Source organism: Hyalella azteca, unplaced genomic scaffold, assembly GCF_000764305.2.
Source record: "Hyalella azteca isolate HAZT.00-mixed unplaced genomic scaffold, Hazt_2.0.2 contig15278, whole genome shotgun sequence".
NCBI classification, from domain to species: Eukaryota; Metazoa; Arthropoda; class Malacostraca; order Amphipoda; family Hyalellidae; genus Hyalella; species Hyalella azteca.
The window spans coordinates 30,244-46,225 of record NW_025945135.1 but is presented as its reverse complement, the minus strand read 5'-3'; the positions used below and the strand labels follow the sequence as shown (position 1 = coordinate 46,225).

The 15,982-nt window shown below is 37.3% G+C and overlaps 2 protein-coding genes across 2 annotated transcripts in view; both read left to right on the top strand.

The window, feature by feature from the left end:
* Nucleotides 1-1,953: 1,953 nt before the first annotated feature.
* Nucleotides 1,954-11,934, top strand: LOC108669852 (protein transport protein Sec61 subunit alpha). The gene is made up of 9 exons (XM_018157278.2): nucleotides 1,954-2,074; nucleotides 4,601-4,734; nucleotides 5,003-5,164; nucleotides 5,619-5,828; nucleotides 6,261-6,425; nucleotides 7,705-7,944; nucleotides 8,514-8,765; nucleotides 9,054-9,222; nucleotides 9,879-11,934. The coding sequence occupies exons 1-9, from the start codon at nucleotides 2,068-2,070 to the stop codon at nucleotides 9,974-9,976; spliced, it is 1,437 nt and encodes a 478-aa protein (XP_018012767.1). The 5' UTR covers nucleotides 1,954-2,067; the 3' UTR covers nucleotides 9,977-11,934.
* Nucleotides 11,935-14,909: 2,975 nt separating this feature from the next.
* Nucleotides 14,910-15,982, top strand: part of LOC108669855 (exportin-1) — a 16,952-nt gene continuing 15,879 nt past the window's right edge. The window contains exon 1 of the mRNA XM_018157284.2: nucleotides 14,910-15,100. Coding sequence (XP_018012773.1) covers nucleotides 15,056-15,100 — 45 coding nt within the window. The 5' untranslated portion in view covers nucleotides 14,910-15,055. The remainder of the gene's footprint in view (nucleotides 15,101-15,982) is intronic.

The window sequence follows — 15,982 nt, the reverse complement described above, 5'->3', positions numbered from 1 at the left end:
TTCGTCAAACTGAGCACCAGATCAAATTCAGCATTCAAATCACCAATACTGAATTCGTAAAATTTTTTAAGCTACCGTATTGATCTTGAAATTTAGTGCCCGATCCCAACCAAATTACATAAGAATAAGGTCGAATACATGTTCTACAACAGAAATTTTACCTTAATTAATTAGATGTAAAGAAACTGGGGCAAATGTATGATCTACTAACAACTATGGTAATTTCACGTTGTATTCGACGAATATTCGCATCTGTTCTTCATAAAACATACGCTTGAAAATGAATGATGGAAGTTATCATTTTCTAATTTGGAGCTACGCGTTCCGTTAATTAACAAACCTCGTTTGTAATCTTACAACGTGAGTAAGCGTTAATTCATCTTTGTTAGGTCTAAAATTTCTAATATAAGTTCCATGTTCCCCCAAAGTATGAGCATGCCTTACAATTATGTTCAATTTTTGTTGTCTTATTACAAAAATTGAACAATCGTTTATCATTCAACTCTTGCCCCATGGTGCTAATTCTAACACAAAGTAATTCACAAAAACCTACACAAATTTTTGAGCTTTCAATGATAAAATTTTTATTTAAATTGGAGAAGGCACAGACAAACGTTTTCCGTGAGTTATTCCAAATTTAATGACCACTCCAGGACTGTGAAAAAACTCCTACTTTTGCTGTATGAGCCACAATATATTGCACAATTTTGTCAAGCGTAAGTTGTCTTTGGTCAAATAATTCATTTTAAACAACCTAGGCTCAAAACAAGTTAATCGGAGGTGGGTTATCGTAATCTATGAATAAGTAGCAATAAAAATATTAGCATCGCGAGGAGAAGAGAAAGACTTCAGTTCAACTTTCTGGGAGCATTTGGATACAAAAGTATGGAATATTGCGAAAATGTATGTAGTGTGAAAACACGTAATTTTTGTTTTTAGCTCTGCAAATTGGCTGGAGTTACTGTCATCACAGTTCCTGTCATCAAAGTTTTTAAATTAAGATTCGAAAGGTACAATGATTGATGAGTAGTTAGTGATTCAGTTGCAACACGCGTGACTTATAAGTAAAAAATATGTCACGAAAATTAGTAATTTACTTGTCCTCGATATTATTAATTTTTGTTAATATCGTTATCATCCGCTCATTTACATCTACAGTTGCATGCAACGTGATGAGCAAAATATATAGTCGTATGGTTGTATGATGGCTAATAATTCACGAAAATACAAAAGAAATTTTTTGTAACCAATGAAACATCTTTGGCATATGTACGGTTTATTTTTTGAGCTATTTTAATTATTTACCGACAGTTTGATTACCATTATTTGACTAGAATTATTTTTTTATTGTGAATTTGAGAAACATTCAAAGACTTTTAACCTATGAGAAGAATCCCATTATTAAATTTATTCTAACACCACCTCATGTTGATGTTTAGGTTTATTCGTCTGTCATCCCTGTTGACTGTTGAGACTGGAAGTTTCATGTGTTTATAGACTACTGCTGCCACCTGGATGCGCCTGAAAGAACTCTTGACACGTCTGCGAACAGCATTTTCTTTTGCTGTGCAGTGTCGCTCCGGCTTCGTGAAAACTCCCTAAATTAGGGTGATTTTGGTGACACGCTCTACCTGTTTATTCAAATATTTTTGCATAAATAATGACATTTTCTAATTTATTCATGAATAAAATAAAATATTTTCAGCTTTCCCATGATTAAATGACGTTTCGTAGTTATTGGATATACGGTCTGCAGGAAAAGTTACATATTTTCTTCACGTAATTTTATAGAACTAGATTGAAAGTTTTTTGATGAAAGTTATTTCATGCAGTCACTTTAATCAGGTTTTCTTGCACTTTTATGCTGACTTGTTATTTGATATATGAATATAAATTGTATTTAGGGTAAGTGTTTTGTTACCCTAAGGACTCTCGTAATGTTTGTCAGAAGCAGCTAAGCGGTGCCGTTTGGTGGTGGACCAGTCCGCGAGTTTTCGTGGATTGATTGTTTAAATCCTGTTTGATAATTCTATTAATATCTATATTTTAAATTAACGAATCACCAAAATGGGATGTAAGTATTTGCCAATTCTTTTATTAAAATGTTGTAAATTAGGTGCAATATGATTTAAAGCATGTTTGTTGAATAATTCGACTGTTGATGCAGATTGCCAGTCAATGAAATTGTCCTAGCAGCGCTTGTGGTGCCTGGCGGGTGGCGCCAGCCTTCAAGAAGTACAACTTATTTTATTGAAAAAATCGAATCACAGTTTTATAGCAAAATTGAAACAAGTTCATTTTAAATTATGTTAAAATCAAACTCTAAATACCCTTGGGGCTTGGCCTAGTTCTGTTCTGAACTTCTGGACTTCTGGTCACCACGCAGTTGCATGGTCTTTATAATTTCATTGCCAACTGGAGCAAAATATATATGTTATTCAAGCAACAACTTAAGGTATTCTGCCATTTTTGAAGCTGTAAAATTCTTGCTAGAAAAATAATCTCCAATGTAGTATGTCCCATCTAAAAGTTGATAAAACTGCATAAGACAAGTGGGCAACAAGATTCAAATGTATAAAAAATTTGGTCACTTTAGAGCCTCACGATTTCATTCATAAGTTGGAAAATTTCAATCTAGATTACCAGAGGTGCAATGCAAGTAAAGGCAATTTCTGCTTAATTTTAATAAGGAATTTATAAGCAAAGAAAATGCCAAGAAAAATTCACCATATTGATATTGATTATTGAAAGCATTTTGGAGTTCACCTCCATTGTTGATTCAATTATCTAGAAAATGAAAACAATCATTATTATTCTAAATCCAAAGTCATAGGCTTACATTAAAAACTAAAATTGACATATTAAAGACAAATCAACCTTAAATCTAAAACAAGCATGTCTGGAACACAGTCATATGAGACACAAAAAGATTAATCCCTAAAAAAACTAAATAATAAAAGACTAGCAATTCACTATTTCAAGAGTATATGAACTGTTGTGCATTATTGAGACACATCTTTGATTTTATAATTATTTGTTAACTTGCAATAGCTATAAGCAGACTGATAATATAATATCTTACTTTAAAGTTGAGTAAAATGATTACCTTTGTCATTGTCTACTAGTTTGTACTTTGTAGTTTTATTTCATCCATGTTGGTTTAAATAAATGTTGAACTTATACTACTGAGCAGATTGTGTGATGTAGTACAATTATTATCACAATCGTACAATAGTATGATTGTGATAGTATAGTACAATTTTGTGTTGCCAAGAATAGATAGTGTTTTTAGGCTTGATGTGTTGCTGCTGGCATTGTTTAAAATTTTTTGCTAAGACTACATAACCATCTAGGTATCTTGTCATAAATTGGTTGCAAATAAGCATTCACAGGGAAATGTATTGACAAGATCTTCTGAATATTAATTTTGAAGCTGATGTTTGCCAAATATCTTTGGATATTCAACTACTCCCTGCACCCTCTAGATTGAAACTTTCCTGCTTTTGAATAAAATATTGCAGCTCTAGAATGACCAATTTTCCATACATTTGGAATTGGAACTCAATGGCCCAATTGCTCACTTTTATTAACAAGTAGATTGGAGATTATTCATCTATTGGGAATTTCATGTCTCCAAAAATGGCAGGAAAGCTGTAGATGCAGCTCGAAAGGTAAATGTATTCCATGCCTTTGTACCTTGGCTGACTTCAATAATGCTTAGCAATTGCTCATAAGCATAATGTTTCACATCCATGAACCAAAGTGGAAGGGCAGAGTCTGTAGCTGCAAACAGTCCTCTTAAAAGGCCAGTCATGCCTCATCAACTGAAAATTTAAGATCCTGAACAGGCGTATTAAAGTTGTAGATTATTATACGATTGTTTGATAAATAAAGGATTTGTACAGATTTGCTAGAAGTTCTTGACCATTCAGGTGAAATTGCTAATTTAAACTGTTCAAGGGATTTAATAAAGCCACAGATTTGAATATCATCTCAATTTAGTAAAAACAAGAATTCTCTTTTCTTAGCTGTGACCTTGAAGTAACTAAAAATATATAAATCATTTTTCTGTGGTGTTTCTAACTATCCATCACTGCTACTGTGACTGAATGAGCACCCAAACAATGTGCAAGAAGCAGTTGCCTCCAATTCTTGAGACAAAAGCCAACCATAAATTAGACAAAAACACACATGTCTGCAGTTAATTCCACCCTAAAGAGTGCCTAATTGCTTTCAGAAAAGACAAGAAATGGATTATATTTCAGCTTACCATAAATCCTCAACATTACAATTTTTGCAAGATTCGTGGGCATAATTACCTTTCTTTTAAATAAACCTATTTTCAAGTATTTAAATGTAAAATTTTAATATATATTCAATCCTATTATGAATTTAAATACTGGACAAATTTGATTTATTTTATTGCAAAGATTACCTGGATGAAATGGTTGGATAATTTATTAGAGAAACAGCAACTTGAATCAATTTTATATTTGTGATCTATGCAGTAATTCTCAAGCTTTCTATTTTTTTTGTAATTTAGTTATAAATATTTTAGTCTAATTAAGAATGTCTAGTCACGCTTATCTCATTTTTTCAGTCAAGTTCCTGGAAATGATCAGGCCTTTCTGTGCCGTCCTGCCGGAAATACAGAAGCCTGAACGCAAAATTCAGTTCAAAGAGAAGGTTTTATGGACTGCTATTACATTGTTCATCTTCCTGGTTTGTTGTCAGGTATGTGAAAGCTAATTGTAGTGTATGTATTACACTAGTGTATGTATTACACTAGTGTATGTATTATACATTAGGTTCTGAAGTTATTTCTTTCAACTCTCGTGTTTATTTCAGATGTCCCTCCTTTTGGTCTTTCTCAATTAAATTTGAGTTTTTATGTGCAAATTGAGTTTATCTCCTGATAGACAATGATTTAAATTTTGAATGCAATATTAATTTTTTTTAACAAACCTTGTGTTTATTCTGAAGTATGGTAAATATTTTCCAGATTCCCTTGTTTGGGATCATGTCATCAGACTCAGCAGATCCCTTCTATTGGATTCGTGTGATTCTGGCCAGTAACAGAGGCACACTCATGGAGCTAGGCATCTCTCCTGTGGTCACATCATCTCTCATCATGCAGCTTCTTGCAGGAGCCAAGCTCTTGGACGTAAGTGCTTGCTGCTCTTAGCTGGGGCACAAGGCTGAAGTCATACACGAGGGCTTGCAACTCCAGGCTGGACAAAATCGTCTATATATTATTTATATATAAGCATTATGTCCAATTTCATTAATAAGACTAGCATGCACTGGTAATACAAAAAGCATGCTATCAAACTGCCCTTGAATAATGGAAATATGAATGTATTGCAAAATTATAACCCACCCACCCAGCATGTGGGTTGACTTGGAATCTCGATTGTGTGAAGACTTGTTGAAACTTTTTTAGTTAAGAGCCCTTAAAAGTCCTGTGAGTTGTTGATATTTACTTTGAATTTATGCATGTCTTTATTACGCCATGGAAAAGATTTTCTTCTGCATCATTAAATTAATAATTATATAGGCACTGTTATAATGCAACTACATTCAGATACTTCATTTTAATATTCATTTCTTCCTTAAAGGTTGGTGATTCTCCCAAAGAACGTGCTTTGTTCAACGGTGCTCAGAAATTATTTGGTCTTGTGATCACTCTGGGCCAAGCGATCGTGTACGTCATGACGGGAATGTATGGAGAACCTGCTGAGCTTGGCGCTGGCATCTGCCTGCTTATTATCATCCAGCTTTTTGTTTCCGGCCTCATTGTCTTGCTGCTTGATGAACTTCTCCAGAAGGTTTGTTAATAGCTGTGTTACAAACTTTAGTACCGGTAACACTGTTACAAACTTTAGTTTTCAAGTTGTATCTCAACTTAACATTGTTTTCATAACTAGGGAGGTCACAGGTATCATGTCGATATTACGCTTTGTTGGCTGATCAAATATCACTGATTTTGTCTCGATTAAAAACAAGGCTGATGCCAGGTTTTTGGTTCACTTATTCTTGTTGTGTACCAGATCATTTTGTCCAGGTATTTTTCATTACTTTCCAGCTTACTTCTCCAAGTTTCGAGTTGCAAGCTACGTTCTCATAATTCCACATCAACTAAATCCATTCCACTGGCAGAAATTTTTCTTACTTCCAACGAAATAGTTGAATGACTTCAGGCCATAAGGCTCCTGTCTTGGGTCCGGCATTGCTAACAATAAACTAAATTCTTCCCATAGGGCTACGGTCTCGGTTCGGGCATCTCACTCTTCATCGCGACCAATATCTGCGAGACGATCGTGTGGAAGGCGTTCTCTCCTGCCACCGTCAACACTGGGCGCGGCACTGAGTTCGAGGGCGCGCTCATTGCGCTCTTCCATTTGCTGGCTACACGTCAAGATAAGGTGACTTTTGCTCTTATTAAACTTATAGTAAAGTTACGTGTAGAATATTCCGTGTAGTTATGGTGTCTTGCTTCTATAGAACTTGTAGTGGAATTCTGTATAGATAAGCTGTTTCTGGCTATCATTGAACTTGTAGTGAAATTAATGGTAGAATATAACGCGTAAACAATGCGACTTTTGCCCTTGAACTTTTACGTCACTGGGGCGTCCAGCTCCAAGCAGCTGTCAGCACCGGCATCAGGAGACGCTGCTGGCGACGCTGACGTCACTGGGGCGTCCAGCTCCAAGCAGCGCCCGAGGCGCGCGTCTTCCCAGCGTGGATGCCGCCCGTGCTTGGAGCTGGACGCCCCAGTGACGTCAGTGACGTTTGGTTCATGCACCAATACCTAAGAAAATTCTCATCGATCTCCTTCGACTCTGCACTTCTGAATCCCCTTTTCGGGCTCCTGACAACAAAATTTACTGACAAACCAACGGCGTAGCCATGGGCAGTCCCCTTGGTCCTACTTTTGCTGAATACTATATGTGCGAAATCGAAAATCGTCTAACAAGCACGACCTTAAGCCGCCGACTAACATGCCATCTACAATCTGGAGGACCCAAGAACCACATGCGGGAAGCTCACAATGAGACCATCACCCGAGCGACTTTGGAGGCCTGCACCAGCATAGTTATGCGGTGCCCCGACCCATCGAGATTGACGATAGCTGAGGCCCTCATTATCAAGAGCGAGTCTCCGGCTATCAACCTCCAAACTACTGGATTCGTCCGGACGCTGAAATTATTTTCGGAGTAATTTTTAAGCTAATATTTCGTATTGTATCCATTTTACCTTTGATATGTACTTCTGTCATTTCAAATTCAATTTCAGATGTTGTAAAACCTTCACCAGCTTGATAATGAAAATTGTATTTTCGAAACGTCGCTATCTATTAAAATGTCATTCGGAAACCTGCTTTTCGATCTCCCGGCTCCAGCTAGAAATTTGGTTCGACTGATTGAAAAGACGAACAAGAAGATTGTAAATAAAAAGCATGCTCTGGTCTTCAATCAAACTTGCATATATATATATATGTACTTACATTGAAATTAGAATTTTCCGTAATGGGGACGTCCTGTTATGTGTTTATTTATTATATTGCGAGTTCATAATGCAATCATATCCATAGTTAGAATCAATAATGCAATTGATATTGTTGAAGTTTGTTTCTGTCTTAGGTGCTCGAGAAGTATGATAAAAACGATAAATCGAGTCAATTTATTCATTTCTCATTTTCAGGTGCGAGCTCTGCGTGAAGCTTTCTACCGTCAAAACTTGCCTAACCTCACCAATCTTTTGGCCACTGTGCTTATATTCGGCATCGTGATATACTTCCAAGGCTTCCGTGTTGACCTACCCATCAAGTCTGCTCGCTACAGAGGCCAGTATTCCTCGTACCCCATCAAGCTCTTCTACACGTCCAACATCCCTATCATCCTCCAGTCTGCACTCGTCTCGAATCTCTACATCCTGTCACAGGTGTGACTGCGTACTGGTAGAGCAGATTTGTTATAAGAACCGAGACTTTTTTTGAGACTCAAGGTTTTGAGATCTATGGGTAGATAAGTAAAGTATCATAGATACCAGCATTATCATACAGACGTTGAACAAAATTTTGTAGGTACTAGATTAGAGAACTTGAAATTCACTGATTTCTACAAAATCTCCTGCTTGCTACAATTTGGGAGAGGTTATTTTAGACCGGTAGCCTTTGGTTCATGCTGTTATCACGGTTATTCTTTTTGATGAACGGTATTTAATTACACTTGAATTAGTCTGTTCCTCAGAACATAAGCTTGGGATTTTTAATTTGGCGTAGTATACGTATTTTTTGCGCTCAAGCAACTGCTTTAGTTTTACATAGCAATTTGCTGTCTTCATTTCTCTTCACCATTTCCGAGCAAAAGCCTTGATTCACGATTGTTAATGAAAATATACAGAATTGATCTTTTGATATGGATTAAAAAGAAGTTGAAAGGCAATTCCAGTGCAAGTGCATAAAATACTAGAGTTTACAGCCTACTAAATTATTTTTTCTCAATCCGCAGATTCTGGATGTGAAATTTCACGGTAATTTCCTCGTGAGTTTGTTGGGCGTATGGGCTGACCATGGACAAGGTGGTCCAGGACGCGCCTCTTACCCTATAGGAGGTCTCTGCTATTACATGTCTCCTCCCGAGAGTCTGGGACACATCGTCGAGAACCCCTTCCATGCCGTGGTTTACGTCATCTTCATGCTGGGGTCGTGCGCCTTCTTCTCCAAGACCTGGATTGATGTCTCGGGATCGTCTGCCAAGGATGTAAGTTGAATATTATATCATTTCAACGGATCGGTTCATAATATTGCATTACTAGAATGTCTCATTATTTTTGCTTTTCAGAGACTAATTTTATGTTCCATGAATTTCACGATGCACATTTCGATGTATGAAGTGCAGTTTACAACAGCATCAGTACCATGCACTTACTTGAATTGGCTTGTGCTCTTCCCAAATTGATATTCGTGTCTCATTGCTGTTAAAATGTTGAAAGACCCACCTTCTTTGTTTGTGTTGACAGTGCTTAAAACCTTAGTTTTATTCATGTAGGTGGCAAAGCAGCTGAAGGAGCAGCAGATGGTGATGCGAGGTCACCGCGAGAAGTCCATGATCCACGAGCTGAACCGCTACATCCCCACGGCCGCGGCCTTCGGTGGCCTCTGCATCGGCGCCTTGTCCGTGCTGGCTGACTTCATGGGTGCCATCGGCTCCGGCACTGGTGAGGATACCTGACGCTTTACTGTTGATGGATATTTAATTTAAATAAATTACTATTGGTCTACTGGTGAAGACACCAGACACTTGTAATATTTTATTTTTAATGACTAGATACATTTTTAGGCTGCTGACGTTAAGTTACGTTACTCGCGTTAAAGTTTAAACCATTATGTACAAAAGGCAGTGATGAATGCAAATCGCATGAGTGGTAAAAAAGCATTGAGGTTGAAATTTTTATGAATATAATTATGGCTAGCGGAATTGTTAGCTCAATTCCTAAAGCTGATAACCTAGACACATGTTTTGTTGTATGTTATGCCGATCTCGTGGATGGCATCTCATTTCGTGACGCCTAAAGTTGCTGTTTTTTATAACAAGTCTTTTATCTCATGAATAATGCTTTTTTAATTTGTTTTTATTAATATTTTGTCTGCTGGTGCACATCATAGAACTACGAAAAGAATTATTCGTAATTAATGGCCACTTTTAATTCTTTGATCCAGAATTAGAAGAATAATTGAATTGAATTATCCCGCGGATTCCAACATGAATCACCTTAATGCTTCTTTTCCTCCTCTGCCTCTCAAATATTCAGTAAATTTCTATTTTTTATGTATAATGTATTTTCTGGACTTGTGAAATGTTTTCCTTTGCCAGGTATCTTGCTTGCCGTCACGATCATCTATCAGTACTTCGAAATCTTCGTGAAGGAGCAGAGCGAAGTCGGTGGAGGCATGAGCACACTACTCTTTTAGTGCCACTAGCGCCGTTATTTCTGGTCTTAGGTTGTGGACATTTGAGCTTAATCTCCTGTGTTTTATTGGAGGATAAGCAGCGCTTACTATTGTTCATACCTTACTTATTGGTCTGTGCTCCTGTTTAAGCTCAGTTTTGGAAGATATCAGTTTTTCTTTTTAGATTTGAATTTTTTGCTATCTGTGAGCATGTGACCTTCGGCTGCTTGTTCCATACAAAACTATGATTGTTGGTCAAAATGTATAATTCTGAATAACATGCATGTTTGAGACTATTTCATGATCTTCCTTATGTTTTAATGCATTGCTTACTGCTCTGCATTGGTGTTTTGGTTCTAGAACATCAACTTTACTGTTTTGTTGAGAAGATGGTTGTATTTTTTCGTGGAAAGTGGACTGATCCTCGCCTCTCTTGGTTTTTCACTGTGGTGCATTTCTCATTCGCGAGAAAACTTGAGTGCAGACTCGTATTGAGTCTGTTGTGAACTGCGAGCAAACAAGTGTTCAATTTTTGCTGAAAATGCGTCTCAAAATTTTTTTTATTTTTATATTATTTATTTTTTTAATAGAGATCGCATAAGTTTCATTAAAGTTTCGGCCTAGTTCACATTTTTGAATGCAAGTTTGTGATGTATTTGTTCCCCGAGTTTGACCGTTAAGTTTATCTGACGAGTTGTTAAATTTTTTTTTCAGCAAACTGCATCACTGGTGAATTTATTGATTGCCTTCACACTGGGAGTCATATCAGTAAATGGACCCAATGTTATTTTTACGAATGCCGGTATAAATCTTCCATTTGAGTGTTTACCTGTGAATGGTTGGCGTCAGAACTTGAGCTGTTGTTGGGCAAGGCAAAAGGTAATCCTTATAAGTGCCCTGTAATTTCACAACTTTCTCATCACGGTCGACGAAAAACCTCGGTTTGAATTGGTTTTGATCATTTCTTTGTGCTTTCAGGTCCAGCGCTGACATGATCAATTAATGACGTGTCATCGTTTGTCGTGATGACGGGTTATCATTTGTCATGATGGCGGGTTATCATTTGTCATGATGCCGGGTTATCATTTGTCATGATGGCGGGTTATCATTTGTCATAATGTATTGAAGGTTCAGAAGTGACGGTTATTCATCCAGGTTGCCATATGGTTGGAAATTGATTCAACCATCAGCAGTCTGTTCATGCACTGTAATGTTCGTCACAATAAGACGCATTTTATGTCGCGTGTACGCTGCTGTTATTGTGGTGTTGATGCTTTTATTGTCGATGTATATTGCGTGTTTCAGCGAGTTCAACTTCGTCTTATCCTCGTTGCTTTTATTTTTATCTGTCAATCATTTCTATTAACTCAATGACTTGTCTTAATTTTTAGGAACGTAGACCTTATGATCCATGTACATTTTTTTCTATTGACCGAAATTTTTCTTTTTGTTCTGGCGTGAGTTGATTTTTGAAAATTTTTAAACATTTTTTTCATTGTAGAGATTCTCTAGATTTACTACAGATATTCTACTGCTCAAAAGCAGCAATGGCTAAAGCTGCTTCGATGTATGGCTGATCAACAACAGGATATTAACCGAAATCTACGTCTCGAGAATCAAGCGTGTGTGCATAACCGTGAACGAATGTATCGACTGCATGCAGTTCGATTCCCCATACTGTGCATTTGTAATTTTTATTATTTTTTTCAATATTGTGACAAAGTTCTTGGCGTAGTCAGGGTACAGCATTCCTTGAAAACTTCTTATCGGCTTCCTAGTACTCAGGTTGACGCTATCCGAGTTTTCCATCAGCATGAATAGAAGGATGAACAGTGCGTGGTTTTCAACCAATTCGTGTGTTACCGTTGCAGGTCCAGAAAGCCAAGTAGAAGAGGGATGGCGGGCAAATTTTGTTACTGTACGTCTTTAGCACTTTGTATTTATTATATTTTATAATAAAATGATGGAATTAGATTGAATTCTTGGATTTATTTGATCTTTTTGTAATTTAATCCTTGAGATTGCAGTTGCAAAATCGAATCATAATAATTACGTATCCCCGGAGCCCCGGAGGCCTGCAACTGGCGAATGGCGATGCCTTGTCACACGGACTTTGAAAATTACGGCCAATTAAGAGCCGACGTTAGGGAAAATTATTGGAAACCCTCTAGTGCAGATCGGTATTAATTAAATGCATCATGAGCAAAATAAGCCATCTGTGGCAACTCAGGGGTGCAGAGTTGAATCGATATATAGGCAATATAGTTCAAAACCGTACGTTATTCGAGTAACATGCTAGCTTCCCTGCACGACCCGTCCTTGGCAGACCTACTTTTTCTCGGAACTTTGAGATGCTGATGTGTGGTTGCTAGTGCCCAGGTCAGCGGCAGCTAGAAACAATTCTCTGAGGAGTTTAGTTTTAAACTCCGACTTCTGAGCAACTGTGGGAGGAGAGGAAGCCTGAAGATGATCTGAGTGAACCCTGATCCACTTCCCTCGGTGGAGCATGAATGGAAGGAGGCACGGGAATGAATGAGGGAGGATGAGATGTCGCAGTGTTCACTTGGTCCAGTTTTTGCTCTAACTACATGAAATGGCTTACAACAGAGTGAGAGTGCGAATATTTTTGTATTCACGTCGCATTCAATGTGACCAACTATTTGCTGGATTAGAGTGTATCTTGCACCACGATCCCCACGGCTCTGTCCATTTAAATTAGTTTACGAGCATGAACCTGAACCGTAATAAATGGAAGTGCCCATTAAATTTTCTGGTGTTAATATCGTTCTGTATTTATGCTGTCTATTCAAGCATATAAGTCAGGGAAGTTTACCATCCACCTACCTATCAAGAGAAGTGAAGCCGATTTGATTTGAAAGTTACTGAAAAATGCAATTAGCGGAGTAAAAAGAATGATCAGGTTTCAACCATCAAGTTTTAACTAAAAGACGTGCTAAAACTATCAAAGATAAAAAAGCGTCTAACTTTAAATACGTATTTAAATTAACTTTCTCTAATTCATCAAGTGTTCCATATAATTTATCATCCCACGTAGGAGTATATAACAAAAAGTTGGACCATTTGGGACTTCAGGGCACTAGCTTCAAAACTTTTACTGTAAACTTTACTGTTCAAAACTTTTTACTGTACTGCTTTACTTTTACTTTTGGCGGTAGAGGCCCTGAGAGGAGACATGGGTTGGAACCATGGGTTGGAGTACCTTTAAGGAAAGAAGAATGAGATCAGTTTTAGGTATAAAGTGAGACTGGAGCGAATGGACGATGAACGCTGGGCACGAAAGATGTATATGTGGAACATGAAGGTGAGCAAATGAGCACGTAGATGTCGGGCATTGGTGCGTAAGTGTTACGTGTGGTATGCATGAAGCATGGGTGCGTCAAAGGACGAATGGGTGGTGACAGTACGGGGTGCGATTGGGATAGAGTGGGATGAAAAAGAGTGGAAAAGAGAAATAAATAAGCGAGTGAAAGACTATGGGCTGAAGGTGTGGCAGCAAGAATGGAGGGAAAGGGCACTCTAAGACAGTATCAGATGAAAGCGATGCCAAAATATGAATGTATGTATGGTGGTAGTGGAGGTGGGGATCTTCTGCTTTGTGTTAGGGCAGACGCGCTAGGTGTGAATGGACGACGTACATACTGGTGGATTGAGAGGAGGAAGATAAATGTTTTATGTGTGATGGGGATGAGAAGGAAACTGTGGAGCAATTGTTGATGGAATGTGGGGCGTTTGAGAGAGCGCGTCAGTCTATGATGGAGGTGATTCTGAATGAGAGGTGAGATTAACGAAGTGGGCATGATAGAACAAGCGCAGAGTGTATGGTAATAATTCCGGGTCTGTCTGAGGGAGCAAGTGCGGCTATGTTTGAGAGTGTGAAGAGATATTTGGAAAACGTGTGGAGGATGAGGGAAAGGAGGAGGATGATGAGAGTGGGGTCTTAAGAATGGAGGGTTTAGAGAGGGGAGGGTGGGAAGACATGTGACCGTGCCGAATTGTTTTAGTACGTTGTTTTATTTTTTTTTTTGATGTTACATAACGAAATTGTTAAGCTTTTTTCTTGGGCCTGCTGTGAATATGGTTTAATTGAACTTTTTTGTTATGATACGAGTGTGAACTTTTAATTTTTGGATGCTAGTAAAAGTTTTTATGCAGCGTGTATGACCGATATAAAGGTCGTGACCGGAGGTCACCACGCATTTCAATTTCACTGTGTTTCTGAGTATTATCAGAGAACTCGTGGAGATGACAAATGGTTATGGTCTCTCTCATTTGTAAAACTCTTATACGGACCATTATGAGATCACTTTTAGATTTTTAATTCTGTTGGGAATCAAATTATAGTGACTTGGACTTCACCCGAAATTCCACTTTCAAATGTTATATATAAAGTCAGGGTGGACCATTGGTTGCAGTTCAGGATCAACGCTGAAATCGCTTTTGCTTATGCAACTTTAACGAGGTGTGCGTCTACCATCATCAATTTCGTTGAAACTCATTATTACAAAAGTTCAACATTCAAAAAATTTATTGAGCAAAGCAATCTCAAATTTATCTTAATATTTTAAGCAGCTATACGTTAATACCGGTAATATGTGGGAGCCAATATACTATTTATGTATTATCATGTGTTTATTGGTTGATTATAATAGAAAGATCTGTGTTTATAAATTTTTAAAAGCTTTAATCTTCTTAAGTGAGATGAAATATAGGGTTTAATTCTATTTCGGAAAGCATCGAATTTAAATTAATGTTGTTTTTAATATTACACTCTGTTATAGAATATAAAATCGCTGCGAAATAATGACCATTATGGTTTCGATCAGGTATAATTTATTAGCTAAATGGTTCAACTGAAGTCATGTTATTTGAAGATGACCTGTCGAAGTTACTGCGTCTTTAGCTTTTCAATTTTCTAGTCTGTGGGATCCGGATTGTACCAGTTTCAAACCAACTAGAGCTGGCGTCGTAGACGCATGGAACGTATTACTTTACTCATATATTTGTTTATATATGCAGTAATTTGAGTATTTTTGGGTATTGTCGACTCAAATTTCAGCAAAGTATCTAAAAGCAGTGTCTATGCGTCTAGATATTCCACATTTGAGTGTCTCAGGAGCAGAAAAGGTGAGTTTATTCCTTAATGACGAACAATGGCTCTCCATTTTCAGCCATTTGCCGCCTTCGCAGGAAGAATATTTCAAAGTTTATGAAATGATTTCAAATTTACCACAATATTGAGAATGAAGTTTGTTATTCATTTCGGTAATTTTTTCCTATTCTAGCCAATTTGTGTTCTGTATGGTGTTTCAAAATTTTCAAAAATTCCGGAAATACCTGGTTTCGATTTTCGAACCGTCATGATTTGTATCATTGTATGCGTAGCCTATATTACACTATTTGAAGTTTTGAACAAATAACATCTCTCACTCGAGGCCCTTGCCCCCTCAGTATCTCAAATGCTCAAAATAGTTGAACAATCAACAAATTGAGTTATTGGTTCAATTTTTTTACAAAAATTGTGACAGATAATTTACAGATTCCATGTTTTGATGATAAAAACATTTAGAAAGGCAGTACCTAAATCAGAGAATAGTAAGGGAAATGCAATTATTTTGCATAGGGTAAATGCAGTATATTCCAACTGACATAGTGGCAAAGCAGACTGCAGAGAGTTTTTTAGACTCTCCCTTGACTCTTGAGTTCATTTTTGAGTCCTATAAGTAGACCAGTAAAGTAACTGTCAAATTTGACACATTTTTCGATGATCTCACCACATGGCATGCATTGTCTCTCTTTGGATCTCAATATTTTCCCGCTAGACTAGTCTGAAAAAGTCCTATTTTTGTCTGAAATATCGCGGCTCTAATATCATATAATTTCAGTAGGTATGAAATCTCGCGGCTCGAATGTCATAAATTTTTGTTTGATTAAAAAATTGCGGTTTGCACTTCGCAAACATGTCATTTCATAAAATTTTCAACTTCCGCAATCCGCATTGCTTTACCG

Excerpts from the sequence above, each read along its gene's own strand:
- LOC108669852 (XM_018157278.2), top strand. Across the intron at positions 4,735-5,002 it reads TCTTCCTGGTTTGTTGTCAG|ATTCCCTTGTTTGGGATCAT; the intron begins GTATGTGAAAGC and ends AATATTTTCCAG. Across the intron at positions 7,945-8,513 it reads ATCTCTACATCCTGTCACAG|ATTCTGGATGTGAAATTTCA; the intron begins GTGTGACTGCGT and ends CTCAATCCGCAG.